Source organism: Bufo bufo, chromosome 7 (genome assembly GCF_905171765.1).
Source record: "Bufo bufo chromosome 7, aBufBuf1.1, whole genome shotgun sequence".
In the NCBI taxonomy this organism is placed as follows: Eukaryota; Metazoa; Chordata; class Amphibia; order Anura; family Bufonidae; genus Bufo; species Bufo bufo.
Genome location: NC_053395.1, coordinates 147,982,890 through 148,003,772, shown reverse-complemented (window position 1 = coordinate 148,003,772; position 20,883 = coordinate 147,982,890). Strand labels below are relative to the sequence as shown.

The 20,883-nt window shown below is 50.0% G+C and overlaps 1 protein-coding gene across 1 annotated transcript in view; it reads right to left on the bottom strand.

The window, feature by feature from the left end:
- CARF (calcium responsive transcription factor) overlaps positions 1-20,883 on the bottom strand; it is a 76,697-nt gene that overhangs the window by 7,615 nt on the left and 48,199 nt on the right. Inside the window, exons 10-13 of the mRNA XM_040439659.1 lie at positions 17,753-17,983; positions 17,320-17,482; positions 10,117-10,189; positions 8,282-8,397 (exon numbers count right to left, since the gene is read on the bottom strand). Of these exons, the coding sequence (XP_040295593.1) occupies positions 8,282-8,397; positions 10,117-10,189; positions 17,320-17,482; positions 17,753-17,983 (583 nt within the window). The remainder of the gene's footprint in view (positions 1-8,281; positions 8,398-10,116; positions 10,190-17,319; positions 17,483-17,752; positions 17,984-20,883) is intronic.

Genomic DNA, 20,883 nt, shown 5'->3' with positions numbered 1-20,883 from the left:
AGCCACCAACAGGGCTGACGAACGAGACATAAGCCTGGCCGCATCCAAAGATGCTTCACAAATATACGCACTGGCATGAGAGAGCTGCAGGGCCATATCTGCAAGTTCCCCCGCGGGGACTCCCGAGTCGAGACCCTGACGTTAATTACTTGCCCACTCCCCCATAGCCTTGCTCACCCATGTAGAGGCAAATACAGGCTGCAGTGCTGTGCCCACTGCCTCAAAGGCAGATTTTGCAAACGCTTCCAGCTTCTTATCTTTGATATCAGAGAAAGAAGCCCCATCCGCCATTGGCAAGGTAGTATGTTTAGCCAAGCGGGAAACTGGCGGGTCCACTATAGGTGAGGACGACCATTTTTTATTCAAATACTCCGGAAAAGGATAATGGACGTTCAAGCATTTTGGCAAGGTAAAACGTCTATCAGGAAAATTCCACTCCTTGGAAAGACAGGAATCAAACTCCTGGTGGTTGGGGAAACACTTGTGAAAGCAATGGGACCTTCTAAATGAAAAACCCGAGATGGCAGACGACGGTGCGGGATCCTCAACCTGTAATGTCTCGATAACCGCCGTAATAAGATTATCCACCATGGAGGACAGTTTGGACGACTGACCCTCCGGCGAGACAACATCCTCATCTGACACCCCCCCTCCTCAGAACATGCCTCTTCCACTGAGGACACGTCGGAGTGAGACTCTCTAGCAGGAGAAGGAGAGGCCTAGGAAACGGGAGAGACAGACATCCTTTTGGGGGACTATGTTCTGGTCCGTTTTGTGGGATGGTCAGAGTACTGCCTTGCCGACAAACGCCCCAATATTTTCACAATGGCCTTGTTGGTATTGGAGACATCCTGTACCACCCTAGACAGGGAACGTGCCCATTCCGGTTCTACCATAGGCTGGGCAGCAGGAACCATTGGGTCCGGGGCCACGCCACTTGATGGTGGAGCAGCACACGCAAAGCAGAGCAAGTCTGACTGAGGGGATGGAAATTTTGCACGACGCACAGGCAGAATGACGCACCGAAGGGACCGCCTGCTTTGGGACCTGGGTTCTGGGCTCAGACATAATGACAACCCTGGCTCCTAAGCGAGGAAGAGGGGAAGGTTGGCCCTGTAAGAAGGGACAAACAGCACTTACTGCTTGGAGGGACACAGGCTGGGTAAGACCAGCTCATCAGCGTCCAGCCAGGTGTTTTAAATCCCGGAAGTGGGTGGAGCCCACTCTCCCTCTGCTCTGCTGTTGGTGTGGGGGCATGGAGAACAGAAGCCCCACCCCCAAATGACACAGCCGCTCAGCGCCAGCCCTGCATCTCTGGCTCTACCCCACTTCCCCCCCGCCCCGCACGTCGGACCACATGCCCGCATCCTCGGCCGAACCCAGACGCCGTTCGAGGAAAAATAAGCCACAGGCGGGCCCTGTAATATCAGGCCGCCCAGAAGCCTTTAACCATGGCCCTGGCACCGAGCCACCGTGACAAACAGGAAGCGGCGATACATTAAACAGGGTAGGACACTCCACCCCCATGCGAATCTCAGCAGCCACGCCGCAAATGCCGCCGAGGTAGCAGCAGGAGGATGCGCTGCGGTGAGCGCTGCAGAGTTGGCGCAGCTGATGTGCCCCTCACTGGAAAACGGACGCCCCCAGCATCGTGCATGTTGCAGGTCGACTGTACCTTCACCCTGCATACCCCCCATGCCAGATGAGGACCAGGTAACCTGGGGAGGGGAGGGTACTGGAAGGGGGAGCACTTAGGGGCAAATTTCCTCATTTTTTTTTTTTATATACTCACCTGTCCGGCGTCTTCTGCCCCCTGGCTCCAGCCGGATCACCACCTTCGGTGTGAGGCCCCTTGGTGAGGGACGCTTCACCGGAATAGACGGGACTTGCGGTGGATGGTTGTGTTGATCCGAACGCTGGCGGGATACAGAGGTTTTGTGGGAACCTCTGGTCCTCCTTCGCTTCTGGACAACGGGAAGGAGCAGGAAGCTTGGGGGACCCCCTGGTCTCCCGTCTCCTGGGTGGGAGTGCAGGCAGATTTAAGGACTGCCTGAAACTCCCGCTAGAAAAAAGGAAAAAAATATAAAAACAGCAGACCTGCAATGCAGGGAGGTCTGCCTCCTACAGACACTAAGCTAAAACAGATTTTCCCTGTAGGAAGGGTCTGTGCATAGTGTCCGCCTCCTAGCAGCAACAGCTATACCCATGGTCAAGCCTGTGTCCCCCAAAGATACGGATGAGAAAAGGAGATTTTTGTATAACTTACCAGTAAAATCTCTTTCTCGCTCTTCATTGGGGCACACAGGAACCGTGGGTATAGCTATGTCCTCTAGGAGGCGTTGACACTAGTAAAAGCTGTTAGCTCCTCCCCTGACAGCTATACCCCCTCCAGCCTGGAGAGAGCGCTTCAGTTTGTGTACAAGCAGTAGGAGAAGCAAGCCAACCAAGAAAAAACATGGAACACCAACCATGCCAAAAGACCCAACGGGGTTCAAACCAGCAACAGCTACAACTGTGGTCGAACAACAGTACTGGGTGGGTGCTGTGTCCCCCAATGAAGAGCGAGAAAGAGATTTTACTGGTAAGTTATACAAAAATCTCCTTTTCTTGCCCATATTCATTGGGGGACACAGGAACCGTGGGACGTCCAAAAGCAGTCCACAGGGAGGGAAAAAACCACAGACCCATGGAAGAAAGCGCCCCTGCAGGCATCTAAGAACTGTCGCCTGCAAAACCACGCGGCCCAAGGCAGCAACCGCCGATGCATAAATATGCACCTAGTAAACTCTTGTGAACGTGTGTAAGGAGGACCAGTAGCCGCCTTACGCAACTGAGCAGCCGAAGCGCGAATCCTCTGAGCCCAAGAACCGCCCACCGCTGTGTGGAGTGAGCCGTGGCACCTAAGGGTGAAACCCTGCTCCGGGCACGGTATGCTTCAGCAGCTGCAGCCGGAATCCAACGTGCAACCGCCGCCTGGGATGCCGCCAATCCCTAGCGAAGACCCTTCAGAAGACAAAAGGGGGTTCTGTATGCCGGAAGAGACTGAAGGCTGCCAAAAGATCGGAGCTCAAACAACGTCTAATAACGTAACTCCCTTCCGTAGGGTGTGAAGGGGAGGAACAGTGAAGGAAGGACAATTCTTCATTGATATGGAAGTCAGAGACCACCTTCAGGAGAAGAAGGAATAGGCTGGAGAACTGCCTTATCCATGTGAAGAACCAGGAAGGGATTTCTGCAAGAGAGCGCCCCAAACTCGGACGCCTGTCTGATGGATGTGATAGCCACAAGAAGACTACCTTCTAGGACAGGAGTCGGCGTGAGATCTCCCGCAAGGGCTCAAGGGGAGAAGGCTGGAACGCTGAGAGAACTATATTCAGATCCCAAGGCGGTAAAGGACTGTACGGAGGAACCGTATGTTTCAACCCCTGAAGGAAGGTTTCCATGGACGCTAGGGAAACAGAGTACGCTGGAAGCTGCCCCAGGATAGAAGCGCCAACACCTGAACCATCAGGAGACTAACTAACCCTGATTGTAGAAAGGATAGGGCCGTGGTGAGAGAAAAAAAGGAGTGAGGGGATGTCCCGGCTCTCACAGAAGCCCAGGAAGGACCTCCAGGTCCTAATAGATCCTGGGTGATGCAGGCTTCCTGGCTTGAATAATAGTGCGGATGACGTCCGCCGAAAACCCCCTCCACGTCAGAATGGCGGTTTCAATAGCCACGCCGGACCCTATGAAGAAGGTCGTCTCTGAGTGGCAGTGACCAAGGGACGTCTCCTAGAAGGAGAACAAGGTCAGCGTACCACGCGCAACGGGGCCAATCTGGAGTGACTAGGATTCGTTGGAATGCCCTCCATCTTGATCTTCTGTAGAAACCTGGGTAGGAGGGGAGGGGGAAAAAAAAAACGTAAGAAGGGAGAGCTCCCGCCAAGAAGATATCAGGGCGTCCAAGCCGCATGCTTCCGAACTGTTGCATGGGAGAGAAAAGTGGAAAGCTTTCGTGTAGATACAGTTAGCACATCTGGACCCATGGAAGAAGTCCCAGTAGAAGGAGGGATATAAAGGGCGCCACAGCCCACCAGTCAGGACCGGAGCGTGTCTGGAAATGGAAGGTCACCAACGAATACCCCCTGCAAATGCAGATGAGGGAAGGTAGTAACGTGGGAACTACCAAGGCATGCGGGGTGGCTATGGACCATGATCCAGAGGAGGAAAAAGACAGGAGAAGAATAGGCTAGGTCTAAGTCCATTCCCTGTCTGAGACCGGGGCTATACAGAGTAGCCAAGATTAAGTGGCTGTGCAAAAGAACACGCCTTAGGAGGAGCCAGGCAAGGGGAGCCACACTGTATTGCTAGCGCCATACCCCAACAGAGGAGGGGGCCACCCGCAGAGGCCACTGAATTCAGTGCTAGAAGAATCTACCACCTTAAGAATGAGCTGCAGAAGAACCGAAGTATGTAGTGGTAACGCAAATACCACTCCCACAGTAGTAGCCAGCGCTTGCCCGTGAGAGCAGAGCTGAGGGGGAGGCCAGAGACTAGCCGTAGAAGCCACGTACCATACTGCCCGAGTTAAGCAGAGACAATTTAAAAGCTGTACCCGGAAGGGCGCTGAGCAGGAGCAACTGCCAAGCTAGCACTAGAGAGGGGGAGCCCCTAACTGAGGGGGGCGTCCCACTGCACCGACTACGAACTCAAGCATTAGCAAAAGAGGCTGCACCTGTGGAGAGTGTCAGCATAACCACTTCTCCAAGATGGAGGAGTGGTGATAGAAAATAAAGAGTCAGTGAAAACACTCGACTCACTGGAACACACTCACCAAATATGCGCAATGGAGCATGCACTACGCATTGATGCGGACAAAATCATGACCGACAGGAATGGCGGAGGACCATGGAGATAGGGGATCTCTGGGACACATAAATGACTAGGCAACCCCCTGGAAGACAGAGGATGAGCATGTTCAAAACCGCGCCAAGGAAGGAAGGAATAGCCACCATAACCACTGGCGGCATCAGTATACCACCAGAGTGAGAGGCTCGGACTGGCCCACAGGGGTACAGGGGAATCCCCCGGTGGGCCCCTGAGCAAGGTGGGCCCCTAGTCTCCCACCTCCTGTACAAGTGCCATATAACACAATAGACTTACTGCACTACATACATATATATATTCAATGTACAGCACCTCAACCAGCCTATGGTCATAAAAAAACTTGATTATTAAAAAAAACTCCCCAGTTTATTATTATGGATACAATCAGGGCTGAGATGACTTCTAGGTATAGAGGAAAGCTGCCGGTATCCTCTTCTCCCCAGGACCTACCTTCTCAAAGTTGCTGCAGGGCCCCCAATATTCAATCATCTGGTAGCATCTTGCTGCTGTGTGAGCAGGTAATATCTGACTGTATCCGTACAGTGGGCCCCCAAAATACATTTTACTGGTGGGCCCTAGGCACCCCAGTCCGACACTGAGTAAGAGTACCGACTGTTGCCACGCCCCCTGTGAAGCGAAGGCACCTAGAGTCGTGGCGAGTTTCAGTTGCAACATCCTAAGATGTTTAGTTATTCCCCGCTAGTGGATCACTTGCGGAAAGGGGTTAATGCAACACTCCGCCCATAGAAAGCGCGACAGTCGGGACCATATGTAATGGTGATGCAATTACTCTACCTATGGAAGGTGGAATGCAGTGGCAAGTACTTAAGACAGTGGTAGGGAAAATACTCCACCTACAAGGGGAGGTTCAATGCCCACGGCAGGAACTAGTGCATATGGCGAGTCCTGTACCCCGAGGGAGTGCAATATTGAACCTAAGTAAGGGGGTAATGCCTACAGCACACAATGCACCAGAGATAATGTCATCACGCCACCTATGGAAGGGGCTAATGCATACGGCAGGCACTGAACCCAGTGGCAATACCACCACCTACAGAAGGGAGAATGTATACGCCTGGCACTGAACCAGTGTACCGGTACGTAGTCCACCTATGGCAGGGGACAATGTACAAGGCAAGTACTGTATCCCAAAGTAGTGCAAATACTCCCCCATGAAGGGGGCAATGCCTACGACAAGTACTGCGGGCCACTGTAGACGCAATCCTGGGAGATTGCTTCGCATTCATGTCAGGGACTGAATCAGTGATGATCCCCCCCCCCCCCCCCCCCTTAGACTGACCCTCTCCGGGAAGGGAGGGGTGTCTGAGTATGACCTAGGGAGGAAGGGAGGGGGTGTGGAGAAATTTGAGAAGAAAGATGTCCTGCTGTGGTCCGCTTGCACGTAGGTCTACCCCTCAGAATCTCGCCCCTGGCAGTTGCGGACTGCGTAGGTGGGGACTATCAAACCAAAATACCCAGGGGTTGGAGTGGGAACTGCTAGAGGTCCGTCCACCGGATTGCGCAGTCGGTTCCTTATCAACCAACGTCCCGGGGAGGGTGGATTGGGAATGTCAGAGGTCCTTATGAATTGTACAGGTGGAGAATTATCAACCAACGACCCAGAAGGGGGGATTGGGAAGCCAGAGGTCCTGTAATGAATTGCACCGGTGGAAAAATCAACCAACCGACCCAGAAGGGTGGATTGGGAATGTCAGAGGTCCGCTATTGAATTGCGCAGGCGGAGAATCATCAACCAAACGACCCAGAGGGTGGATTGGGAATGTCAGAGGTCCTTCTTTGATTGCGCAGGTGGAGGATTGTCAGCCAACGGCCCTGGAGGGCATATAGGGAATCCTTCAGGGTTCCCTTTATTGCGCAGGTGTATGGAGAAGTATCAACCAAGCGACCGTGAAGGGCGGATTGGGACTATGAGCTGTCCTCCTGTGACCGGGACAGTGTACGGGCCCAGAATGTGTGCTGAAGGGACCGGGGCCCGTATTAAATGCTTCTCTTTTTTTTTTTTTTTTATATTGGTTCTTAGAGTATGAAGGGTTACTTTAGTAAGTAACTGCACTATATTAATTCTTGACACCCAGGGCCAGCCGAATGAAATGGCTGGCCAGGACGGGTTAAAAACTCAGAGAGCAGGGGCGGTGAACACCTGGCTCTGGGGGAGGGGAACAGCTAGGCGGGAGAATTTCACCGGTGCTAAGGGGGAATGCAGCAGGTGGTTGGAGTCCCCCATAAGGTAAATGAAGTATGCAGCGCATGAGGCGTCCGCGATTGTTTTTCCCTCATTAACCCTGTCGGAGCGGCTCGCTTGGAGCCCGCTCCCGACAGAGTCGAAATATGGAGCTGGGGAGCGGTAGCGAGGATCATGCGCTCCTCTCCGTCCCGCTGATGTATAGACTGTCATCCCGCAGCGCCATCTCGCCCCTGGCTGAGAGTTGCGGCCCCGATTCCTCCTTCATATTAACCCCCTATTAGCCGTCCACCAGCCTAGGGGGGAGTGAGAGGGACTGTTATAGGGGTCTTGAGAGATAATAAGGGCCCCTGGCAGCTTGTGCCTGCTGTGTCCCCCTAGTTAACCCTTAGGGCAGGAGAAAACTATGCCGAGAGGGAGAAGGGTGAAGGGCACCAGGGGAGAACCATGCCAAGAGGAAGAGAGGGAGGGGGAAGGGGTTAATACTTACCTAGTCCCGTGTACTCACCTCATCTTCTGTCCAGCCGCCATCTTCACCCTTCCTCTGGTCCAGCAGGGTCACCCCTTCAGCTACTGGCACCGTAGTGGCAGGACGCTGGAAGAGGGTCTTGGACGGGTGACCCTTAGCTGGCGGGATGCAGGGGAGCGAGGCTGCCCTGGTCCACCTTGTCTTCTTCTGGGGGAGGAGGCAGCGTGGCGAGCCAACGCTGGCGTGCTCCCCCCGGGAGAACAGGGAGGCGAGGCCACTGTTTCCCACCTGAAAAGAAGGAAAAATAAAAATTCTTCAATAAGAGGTCTTGCCTCCTATTGACACTAGAAAAAACTGAAGCTCTCTCTCCAGGCTGGAGGGGGTATAGGTGCCAGGGGAGGAGCTAACAGCTTTTACTAGTGTCAACGCCTCCTAGAGGACATAGCTATACCCACGGTTCCTGTGTCCCTCAATGAATATGGGCGAGAAAAGAGTATTTCCATCTGAGACCTTAATGGCATATCGCTAGGATCTGCCATAAGTGTCTGATGGGTACGGGTTCCTCCTCTAGAACCAGCTCCTATGTCCAGAATAGAGCCCCAAAGTGAAGGAGAGCAAGATGCGGCTATTTTCAGAAGTCCAAAAGCAGTGAACTGAGATCGATATGCAATAAATGTCCTAAATGTGACAACCACTTTAACTTAAAAATTAATTTAGTAAGTGCTAATGGAATCACAAACCTGAAGCTGCGCAAAGATTTTGGGTTGTAGAGAGGTTAATGAAGAGATCAGCTGAGCTGTATCTTGACAGTTATCTTGACTAGAAGAGTTCTGAACTTTTAGCATGGAATCTTGTTCTAAGAAACAAAACACAGACAACGTTTGCATTGAAAAAAGATTGGGGTAATTAAAAGGGTTATTCGCCACTGGTGACTTTTTCTGCAGAGTCCTCCAGTGTGGCCAGACCATAGTGGCAATAATACTTAGGCCTAGTTCCCACTTCATATGCAAAATAACCGTGGAGCCCCAGTTATGGGTCTTCAACACAGTGAAAGCCAGATATCCTTCAAAGGAAGGAAAACCAAGCAAAGGGGTTCCCCCATTACAGAGATCACCAGATCCACCCTAATAAGTGGCCCCTATCTCAAGATCCAGCTCTTTTACAAGCCTTAAGGATGTGATGGGGAAGACCTAAGTCAGTTATCATCCACAGACAGCTGTTTCGGGGGAACTTAGCACTTTCAATTGCTGTGTTGAGACTCCTAAATGAGGCTCCACCGTGTTTTTTGTAGCTGGTCTCCCTAAGATCAGCTATAGTTCCCACTTCAATTATTTGGTCAGTTATTTCCATCAGTTATTGTGAGCCAAAACCACTAGTAAAGCCTACTCAGAGATAAGGTATAATGGAAAGATCTGCACCTGGTTCTGGGTTTTTGACCTGTACCTGGTTTTGGCTCACAATAACAGATGGAAATAACTGACCAAATAACTGAAGTGTGAACTCGACCTAACCTGATCTCCGCTGCTGGACTCTGCCTCTATCGCCCCTCTCAGGAGCCACAGGTCTAGAGTCTCCTTGCGGCAACATCCGGTTTGATGTGGGCCATGTGGTCGCCGCAGCCAAAGACTGGTAACAGTGGTGAGGTGTCACCCATGTGTCATGATACCCAGTGACATGACACATGTATGACATGTCACCACTGCGGCAAGTCATTGGCTGCAGCTGCCATGTGACCCACATCAAACCAGATGTTGACACAAGAGATGCAAGACCTGCGGCGCCCAAAGGGGAGCAATGGAGCCGGAACCCAGCAGTGAGGATCAAGTCAGTATGATTGCCACCACAGGGCCAGCCACACTGTAGGGGTCTGCTGAAAATGTCCCCAAGGATAAACAATCCATTTAAATTAATTCATTTGTACAACTTGTCATGTTTTCAAAACCGCCAATTTATTCAAGTTTAGCTTGTGTGTGCCGTGTGTACATTCTACATACAAATGAATTAACTCCACTGTTTTCAGCAATTAAGTGCGCATTGTGGCTTGTTTGTGGGGCATTGTGATTAGTAATGGAATGGGATGCTCTAAATCAGGCATGCTCAACCTGCGGCCCTCCAGCTGTTGTAAAACTACAACTCCCACAAAGCCCTGCTGTAGGCTGATAGGTGTACGCTGTTCAGGCATGCTGGGAGTTGTAGTTTTGCAACAGCTGGAGGGCCTCAGGTTGAGCATGCCTACTCTAAATGAACTCAGTAGGAGACGTACAATACAGAACACAGCAGTTACTAACAATCAAGGGCAGCAGAAAATTTAAAGCTGCATATAAACCAAACAGACCCTAACTCCTAATATAGAATATTAACTACTGCTATATCTTATATAAAGTGAAATAAAAAGTAGAACAACCATAATTGGATGGTAAGATGCCCTTTAGGCTAGTTGACCAGGAGCGCATCATTTATCATATGCTTTTATGAATGTGCTAAACATCATAAGAAATGCAAAGCTATTCATAAAACCATTACTATAGTATGCAGTATAGACAAGCACAACTTAAAAAAGACAAATAAAGGCTACCTTCATGAGAGGATTGAAACGTCACAGTAACCATTTCATTGAGAACACTGCCACTGTCAGAACTCCACTGAAGCTGAAAGAAAATGAATATGTATATTAATATGTAACATCAAAAAGAAAAACAAGATTTTTACCAGTAAAATCTCTTTCTCGCTCTTCATTGGGGGACACAGAGACCATGGGTATAGCTATGTCCTCTAGGAGGCGTTGACACTAGTAAAAGCTGTTAGCTCCTCCCCTGGCAGCTATACCCCCTCCAGCCTGGAGAGAGAGCTTCAGTTTGTGAGAAGCAGTAGGAGAAGCAAGTAAACCAACAAAAAAAAACGTGGAACAGCAACAATGCCGAGAACCAAACCAGGTTCTAACCAGCAACAGCCACAAATGTGGCCGAACAACAATACTGAGTGGGTGCTGTGTCCCCCAATGAAGAGCGAGAAAGAGATTTTACTGGTAAGTTATACAAAAATCTTGTTTTCTCGCCCATATTCATTGGGGGACACAGAGACCATGGGACGTCCGAGAGCAGTCCACAGGGAGGGAAAACCACAGACACATGGAGCAAGCGTCCCTGCAGGCAACTAAGAACTGCCGCCTGCAAGACCAAGCGGCCCAAGGCAGCGCCCGCCGATGCATAAGTATGCACCTGGCAAATTTTTGTGAATGTGCGTAAGGAGGTCAGTAGCCGCCTTGCACAATTGCGCGGCCGAACCTTGAATCCTCCGAGCCCAAGAGCGCCCACCGCACTGGTGGAGTGAGCCGTGACACCAAAGGGCGGAACCCTGCCCCGGGTGCAGTATGCTTCAGCAATTGCAGACGTGCAATTGCCACCCTGGAGGCCGCCAATGCCTTGCGAGGACCCTCCGGGATGACAAAAAAAAGAGGAGCCCGTACGCCGGAAGGAACTGGAGGCTGGCAAATAAATAGTCAGAGCCCTGACAACGTCCAAATGGTGTAACTCCCATTCCCTAGGGTGTGAAGGGGAGGGACACGGTGATGGAAGGACAATTTCTTCATTGAAATGGAAATCAGAGACCGCCATCGGGAGATGGAATGAACGGGCCGGATGACCGCTTATCCCTGTGAAGAACCAGGAAGGTTCTCTGCAAGAGAGCGACCCAACCCGGACACCCGTCTGATGGATGTGATAGCCACAAGAAAAAACTACATTCCAGGACCGGAGTCGGAGAGACATCTCCCGCAAGGGTTCAAGGGGGGAATTCCAGAAACGGTAATTGGTCCACCGAAGTCCCTCGAGCCGAAGAGGCTTGTGGGGAGACTGAGAAGCCGGCTGATAAACTACCAAGAAAAAAACGCCGGAATGAGGCGTGTCCAACCGCAAGCCAAGGAATCAATACATTGGATAGGTAGAAGTAGAGACGATATGAGAATCACCGGCAGTGAGGAGTTCCGTCAGCGACCGTGTATTGATGGTGTAGCAACGCTGCTTGACGGAAATTTCGACCAGACCAAGAAGAGAGAAAATCTCCTGCCTCGAGGAGGAAGAATAGAAGGGGTGTTCTGTTCCAGGAACGAAACTCCAGCAACGGTGGCGAGTCGCGACAGCACCCCCGCTCCACCTGGCGTGGTGAGTCTCGTAGTCTAGCCACGGAAAGTGCAGTGAAAAGGCATGACTACCATCGGACTGACGTGACAGTCAGTAGGCAAGTCTTGAGAGGTAGTTGTAGATACGGGTAGGACACCCAGGACCAACGGGTAGGATTCACCTGTAGAAGGAGAATATGGAAAAACGTCACAGCCCAACAATCAGTCCGGAACACAGAACCAATACCCTGCATCAACGTAGATGAGAGGAAATAGTAACGTAGGAGCTACCAAGGTTTGCGGAGTGACCGTGAACCCTGAGCCAGAGAAGGAAAAAACTGAAGGAAAAGGGGGCAGGGCGAAGCCCATTCCCCATCTGAGACTGGCACTACACAGAAGTAGCCACCTGATGAGAGTGGCGGCGCCATACTCCGCCTAAGGAGGAGGCAATGCAGCGTACACCATCGAATTCGGTGTTAGAAGAATCCGTCACCTGACGAAGGAGCCGTGCAGGAGGAGCCAGAGTATGTAATGGCTACTCCAAGACGCCCGTACCGTAGGAGCCGCAGCGTGCCCCGCCAGCACAAACTGAGGGGGCAGACTAGAGGAATCCGATAGAAGCCATGGTACCATACTGCCTCAGGGAAGGAGAGCTAACTTTAAACACTCCACCTGGGAAGGGCGTCGAACAGGAACAACCGCCAAGCCAGCGACAGGGTGGAACCCTCACCTGAGGGGATGCCCCACTGCAGCGACTGCGAGCGCTAGTACCAGCGTAAAAACCGCACCAGCGGAGAACACGCTGTAAAGCCAAACCAGAGTGCCAGCACAACCACTTCCCACATCAGGAATGGTGGATAACATATTGGAACAGTGGAGGACCATGGATATAGGGATGCTAGGACACATGAGTGACGCTGGTCAACCCCCTGAAGAGAGAGGTTGTCATATTTCTGCCCCAAACCGACACCGAAGGAAAAGGACACAACGTGGAAACAGCCACAGTATCCACTGGCGGCACCGAAATACCATTAGAAGAAGAGTACAGGGCACCAGCGTGTAACAATACTCGCTACGCCCCACTTGTAGAAGAAGCTAAGGCATCCATAGCCGTGGCGTAGTTGAAGTGCAACATCTAAGATGTGTACTCATTCCCCACGGTAGTGGATCGCTTGTGGAATGGGCAATGTTGCAATTATCCCACCAATGAAAGGGGGTAATGCTTGCGGCAAGCACTGCACAGTGGTAGGACAAGTACGCCACCATGAAGGGTGGCAATGCAGTAATGCATCCAGCAGGAACCGAATCCAAGTAGAGAGAGTACGCCTCTTTCGGAAAGGGCAAGGCATATGGAGAGTCCTGTATCAATACCCCACCTACGTAAGGGGGTAAGACATACAGTAAACACTGAACCAGGGATAATGCCATAGCGCCACCTATGGAAGAGGCTAATGCATACAGTAAGTACTGACCCCAGTGGGAATGCAGTTCCGCCACCTATCAAAAGGGAAACGCTTACTGCCGGCACTGAAACAGTTCTAGTGCGGTTAGACCCCAATGGAGAGAGGTAATATCCAAGGGAGTACTGCATCCAGTAGTAGTGCAATACTCCGCCCAAGGAAGGGGGTAATGCATACGACAAGTACTGCTGTCTACCTCGGACGCCATCTTGAAAGATCGCACCGGAATCACGTCAGAGACCGAACCACTGATCCCCCCCTTTGGACCGAACCTCTCCAGGGAGAGGAGGGTGCGACTGAGCGTGACCCTAGGGAGGAAGGGTGGGGGTGTGGTGGTGACCGAGGAGGAAAATATCCTGCTCTGGCCCATTGTGTGCAGTCTTAACTCTCAGAATCTTGTCCATGGCAGTCGCAGGCTCGACGATGGGAGCTATCAACCAAACTAACTACCTGGGGGTGGAATTGGAACTTCTAGAGGTACACTCACCGGATTGCGCAGGCGGTGCTTAACCAACCAAACGAGCCCAGAGGGAGATTGGGAAGTCCGGAGATCCACCATTGTAGTGCGCAGGCGGTGCTTATCAACCAAACGACCCAGGAGGGTGATTGGGAAGATCCAGAGGTCCACCAATGGATCGTGCAGGTGGAGGATTATCAACCAGACGACCCCGGAGGATGGAATGGGAACTTCCAGAGGGTCTGCGCTGGATGGCGCAGGTGGATTTTATCAAACAGATGACCCCAGAGGGTGAAATGAGAATTCTTAGAGGTTCTGCACCGGATCGCACTGGTGGCGAATTATCAACCAAACGGCCCCGGAGGAAGGATTGGGAATCCAGAGATCCTGTACTGGAGTGCGCTGGAGAATTATCAACCAAACGGCCCCGGAGGACGGATTGGGAATCCAGAGATCCTGTACTGGAGTGCGCTGGAGAATTATCAACCAAACGGCCCCTGGAGGACGGATTAGGAATCCAGAGGTCCTGTACTGGAGTGCGCAGGAGAATTATCAACCAAACGGCCCCTGGAGGACGGATTGGGAATCCAGAGGTCCTGTACTGGAATTTGCGCTGGAGAACTATCAACCACACGACCCAGAGGGTGGATTGGGAATACTTCAGCTGTCTGCGCAGGTGGAGGAATATCAACCAACGGACCCAGGAGGGGGATTGGGAACTATGAGATGTCCTCCTTTGCCCGCTATAGGACACAGGCCCAGCTTGGTACCCACAGACAGGGTGGTCTTGCGGTGATGAGGCTGAGGGGGGCCCGTATGAATGCGCATATTTTTTATAAAAACTTGGATGCCCAACATCAAGTGGGCAGAGAGGCAGGAAGGGGTAACTATATAACTTGGAAGCACCTGTTACTGAGATAGAATCCTCAGAAAAATCTGGTGCTGGCCCTCAGTGGCTGGCCAGAAAGGGTTAAGGTGGGAAGGATTCATGCCAGAGCGCACCCCCCACTCCTGTCAGGGAAGTTATTAACCCCCTAAGAGCCCTGACAACAGCAGATCACAGATAGGGGAGAGCCTCCTACGCTCCCTTCCCTGTGTGTCCGCCGGTGCATGTTCCTGGTCTGCAGCGGGGGAGGTCGGTACTTATGCATTAGCGCCTGGCGGAGCGCAGAGGGACCTGAGTGAGAGCGCATTAACAGAGCAGCAGGCGAATGCGCCAGGGTTGAACCCTGTGTGTCCGCCGGTTGGGCCAGGCGGACGTCAGTGCGGGCCGGGCAAAGAATATCGCGGCCGGAGCACAGATGCGGTGCCGGCCGAACGTATGCAGTTAACCCCCTCCAGAGCGGCGCGACCGGCGTCCGCTCCCGAAGGGGGTGGCAATGAGGTAGGTGCTGCAATAGTGGACGGCGCCGGCCCTTATCAATCCGACTCCGGAGGGTGGAGGGGAGCAGAAGCCTCCTGCGCTCCCCTCTCTGCATGTGCGCTCCGGACGGCGTATTAACCCCCCATGTGCCGATGTCCCCTCTTGGACAACAAGAGGAGTGAAGGGAATGACAAGAGGAGTGCTGATGATGGCCTCAGGCAGACAAGGTGGTCCTGGAAATGGTTTCAGGGCATAAGTATGCCGCTGATTGTTGAATACTATCACCACCAAGAGTGAGGGAGGGCCAGGAGGGTTAACCCGGCGTCCGCTCCCGAAGGGTAGATGCCGCTTTGTAGGGGAGCGGGAGCTGCGCTCCGCTCCCTGCATGTTAATACGGAAATACGGCAGGTCCTAATTCGCACCAGTAATGCATACAGCACACTATTAACCCCTATGTCCTCCACTCAATCATCAACCAAACGGCCTGTGCCCGAGGGGAATGCTTCAGGGGTGCTGGAATGGCTGCAGGTGCTGGGCTATGCTGAAGCCCTGTCTGTTCGCAGACTATTGCCACCACGAGGGAGGGGGAGACCAACCCAGAGGGTCAAACATACTCACCTAGTCCCGTGTACTCACCTCTCTTCTCTTTTCTGCCGCCATCTTCACCCCTCGTCTGGTCCAGCAGGGTCACCCCTTCAGCTACTGGCACCGTAGTGGCAGGACGCTGGAAAAGGGGGGCTTGGATGGGTGACCCCTTGGCTGGCGGGATGCAGGGGAGCGAGGCAGCAGTGCAGATGACCGCCACTGGCGCAACTCGACCCCGGGAGAACAGGCGAGGCGTCCACTGTTTTCCCATCTGAAAAAGAAGGAAAAAAATGTACTAAAATAAAAAATCTTCAGGAGGTCCCTATAGCTATACCCATGGTCTCTGTGTCCCCCAATGAATATGGGCGAGAAATAACACATTTCTATTGTAATGATTGTACTGCACATTATCCCAATAACTAGAGGTTAAAGTGAACCAGTCACCAGAAGAAGTGGACAGTAATCAGGTCTGACCTTAGGAGTGTGTGACCTATTCAGCGACACAGGGTTCTACATCCTCCCTGCATGAAGGGTCTTCTTTACAACCAATGGCAAAGTGGTACAATGTTTTTTATTATCTATTGCCAGTGTCACTTCTTTCATCCGTTAGAACCCCATCCATCAGACACTGGTGACAATCCTATCAGTATGTTGCCAATGTCTACGCTGAGACACTCCTCTATGTCACAGTGTGCTGTCTGGTGGTGGGTCTACTTTACTACCTGTTCTGGTGTTCTGCACATGAGACAGCTCAAATATAGAGCAGAAGTCAGAGGGAATTTTTTTCCTTTTTTTTTTTTTCTTTCTTGAGCGACGTGACTTTCTTCATGCATGTGGATACAAAGGGCACACAAAAAAGTGCACAAGCATGCAGACTATCACAAGCCCTCTTCACAAGGGAAGGACCCTATAAACCAATCCCCATTGTTCCGAGCCAGATGGCCCAGTGAGAGTCTGGGACAAGTGACCAACCTCAGCCGAGGCCAAGAAAGAGACAGTCGTGCTCCATCTTTCACCTAGGCTGCCACTTCAGGTGTTGGCCAGGAGCCTCAGTTGAGATCCGCCCCCACATTCCCGAAGGGGGAAGCCAAGGGGTTGCAGAGGGGTGAGGAACCTGATGGTCACACACCCCTCCATCTCAGGGGGTAGCCCATAAGGGCGCTGCACCCTGTAAGTCTTTGTGACAATGTGAAAAGTGAACACATAGTGACAGAAGAATTAAATAAAGTGAATGTCTGCCATTACAGCCTGAACATTCAGCAGGATGTATACAAATTCCTCGTCTTACCCAGCCAGAAGGCCAGAAAAAAGAGAGGTGAGTGTACTCTAACTGTGAGAAAGTGAATTGTGTGCAAATGTGCCATAAGTTAGTGGGCTCCCTCCTCCATTGAGTTCCTGCACTCCTGGGGCACTTCTGCACCTTGGGTTCTCAAACAACTTAGCTCACAGTTTTGATACGGGATCTGGGTTGTCTACAGGTGGCCATCAGCTAACCTGCATACACACGATAGAACCCACTCTGTGTGTAAATCTCTTCCATTGTAGCACCTGAGAGTAGTCAACTGTTTTCACAATTGGATTCTGATATAACGATCACATTTTCACATTGGCAAATAAAGACATTATTGAAGCAATTGTATTTCTTACATGGAAGCAGAGCTATTTAGTCTACAATGTTCTGTACTGTTAGCTTTCCTTTGTGTGTATACGCCACCATCCACTATATTTGAGATTAAAAAATATTTGCTAATAATCCCCATAGAATACCATGACATCAATATCTTGTCATCTCTTACTGCTCTTGGAATAGCTTCCTGTTCATAGATGAGCTCTCCATTTCCTAGTGCTTTTAGTGTTTCATGGATGTGGTTCCTCAGGTCATTTACTGTAGGGAAGTAAGACAAATTATGCCGTTCTGGAATTTCATCTGGTTTGAAGAGCTCCCGTTCCACAAATTTCCTAATGTGAAGAGAGTAATAGGCAATAATATATTTATGACAATCTCAGAGGATTTCCTACTGAAAATTACATTGCTTGGTATGCAGTATGCAAATATATTTGGTACCTGATCTACAAACCATTGCAAATGTGTACGAACACAATATCAATTACAAGTAAGTGTAATAAACTAAAAGAAACAGAAATGTAATAGCAACTTAATACGTTGGATAGATCCATGTTCAATTTGATGGTGTCCAATACATGCAGTAGTTGTAGTTGTTTCTTTACCTCAGCTGTTTCCTGACAGCATAAACCTCATCAATGCCTTGGGATACCAGTTCCCGGATTTTATCAGCCACGGAAGGATGCAGACGAGAGGAGAGGGCAGAATTCTCCTCACAAATCATCTCTTCCTCTTCCTCATTTGGTGGCTGACATGAAGTGGGTGAAGAAGAGAAACAACCTGGATCCAGATTGTGATACTGATGTGCCTCCTGATCGGGTAGCTGGACATACCATCTGCATGAAAGAACAGACCACAAAGAGGAAGAAAAACAATGGTTAATGAAACCATGATATTTTATGACAAAGAATGTTTTAAAGGGGTTCTGCAGTTTGTTTTAACTGATGATCTATCCTCTGGATAAATCATCAGCATCTGACCGGCGGGGGTCCGACACCCGGGACCCACGCCGATCAGCTGTTTGAGAAGGCAGCGGCGCTCCAGCAGCGCCGTGGCCTTCTCACTGTTTACCGCTGGCCCAGTGACATCACGACTAGTATCGACTGGCCTGGTGAACAGAGCTTAGCCGCGCCCAGGCCAGTTGATACAAAACAAAGGTAACATGAGTGTAATGTATTAGTGACCCGCAGAGCTATATGATTAGTTTGAAAACTGTCTAGTTGGTGACAGGCTCCCTTTAAAGTGGAGTAATAATGGAAATAATAATGATGATAACAAATAATAATAATAATAAAATAGATGGATGACTAAACAGTATCAATAAAAGATGCACATGTGAAGTTATCAGTTTACCTTTTTAGAAATTGAAAAAAGGAAAAAAAAATGCATCTCTATACCTTGCCTAGTGACAACTTTTTCTGGTTAAAGGGGTTCCTCTGGATAGATCATCAGCATCTGATCGGCGGGGGTCCGACACCCGGGACCCCCGCCGATCAGCTGTTTGAGAAGGCAGCGGAGCTCCAGCAGCGCCGTGGCCTTCTCACTGTTTACCGCTGGCCCAGTGACATCACGACTAGTATCGACTGGCCTGGTGAACAGAGCTTAGCCGCGCCCAGGCCAGTCGATACTAGTCGTGATGTCACTGGGCCTGCGGTAAACAGTGAGAAGGCCGCGGCGCTGCTGGAGTGCCGCTGCCTTCTCAAATAGCTGATCGGCGGGGGTCCCAGGTGTCGGACCCCCGCCGATCAGATGCTGATGATCTATCCAGAGGAACCCCTTTAACCTGAAAGAGTTGTCACTAGGCAAAGTATAGAGATGCATTTTTTTTACTTTTTTCAATTTCTAAAAAGGTAAACTGATAACTTCACATGTGCATCTTTTATTGATACTGTTTAGTCATCCATCTATTTTATTATTATTATTATTATTATTTATTATCATCATTATTATTTCCATTATTACTACACTTTAAAGGGAGCCTGTCACCAACTAGACAGTTTTCAAACTGATCATATAGCTCTGCGGGTCACTAATACATTACACTCATGTTACCTTTGTTTTGTTTGAGTGAGTCATCAAAGCAGCAAAAATGAAGTTTATTACAATAAATGTCTTTAGGGAAGTCACTTCCCACTCTGACCTTAGTCATACACTACTCTACATTACAAAAAGTTAGGGATATTTGGCTTTCGGGTGAAATTTATGGAAAACTTAAAAAGGTTACTCTACAGTGATAATATATCATGTCATATATTACGAATATATTATAATTAGGTTAGGACCCACTCATAGAGGCAACCTTGGCGTGGTGAGTGGGCTTATGCCTTTTGATCAAAATGTACACTAATGCCTCATTCAGCATGTAGCATAGGAGGCGGTACACATGCGCTATTTAGTGCGGTCTTCTGCAAAAGTAGCAGGGATGAGCTCAAAGCATAGCAGCTGGATGTGCGATTCATTTCTTTTTTTAATATGTGTTGCACAACTTGCCTTGTTCCATCAATATGTAACAGAAGGAAAGGGACATTGTAAGATCAATTTGGCACACAAGATTTCTTGGACTCATTCTGATTCAATAAGGCTCCATTCACACGTCCGTGTGTGTGGATCCGCAAAAAACGGACATCGGCGATGTGCATTCCGCATTTTGCGGTCCGCACATCGCCAGCACTTAATAGAAAATGCCTATTCTTGTCCGCAAATGCGGACAAGAATAGGACATGTTCTATATTTTTCGGGAACGGAAATGCGGACCCGGAAGTGCGGATCCGCAATTCCAGGTCCCATAGAAATGAATGGGTCCGCAATTCCGTTCCGCAAAAAGCGGAACGAAAATGCGGACGTGTGAATGGAGCCTTAGTCTTACATGTCCTCTGCCACACAAGGGCTGAATGTATCATAGTAGTGCCCAGAGAAACAAAGATGTCTAGTGCCAATGCTGTGTGAATTTTGCAGTAAGTATTTATTTTATTGGATTAATTTTAATTTTAAAGAGGTCCTGTCACTTCTCCTGATGTATGTTTTAGTAACTAGTTGCATTCCGCATACAATAACAATTCTGAAGCATCTTTTCTTACTTGAGACTCTATGTGCCATTCCTCTATTATCTATTATAAAGGTCTAACAGGGTGTTACCAGTTGGGGGGGTATTATTCCTACACAGTCTGTCCAGTCAGTGCTGCCAGTGACAGACTGTGCAGGGAAACCCCCAACTGGTAAAATCCAGATGGACCTTTATTTAAGACTGCTGGACATTTATTCCTAAACTTCAAGAATATGCAAAGAGGTATATCGCAAGGAAAAGAACAATCTCCCTAGCCCCACCTTGTGGAAGTGGCTCCCTATGAGTCAAAATCTGGTTATTTTTGAGTTTTTTTTTACAAGCCTTTGGATTCGACAAGGGAATATTGCCAAGTCAAAAATCCAGCAATAGACAGCTGTTGCAAGGTGCTTTCCCCTCATCAGTATGGATTCTGGCTGGCTCGGTGCGATGCCTTGAATGTGGCTTAGACAAGATCCTGGATCTACTTAAAGAGAACAGTCCTGTATGGAAACTTACTTGAAGTACCCCATGTTATAGAGACTTATTGGCAATGCTCCATGGGAAAATAATATGCAAAGAGATATCTCCCAAGGAATTTAATTATCTTTCTATTGCCAGCTAGTTAAAAATTCCATTCTAAGAAGTCAAAGATAAATACAGGTGATGTGCTCTGACCATGATGAGCTTGTGGAG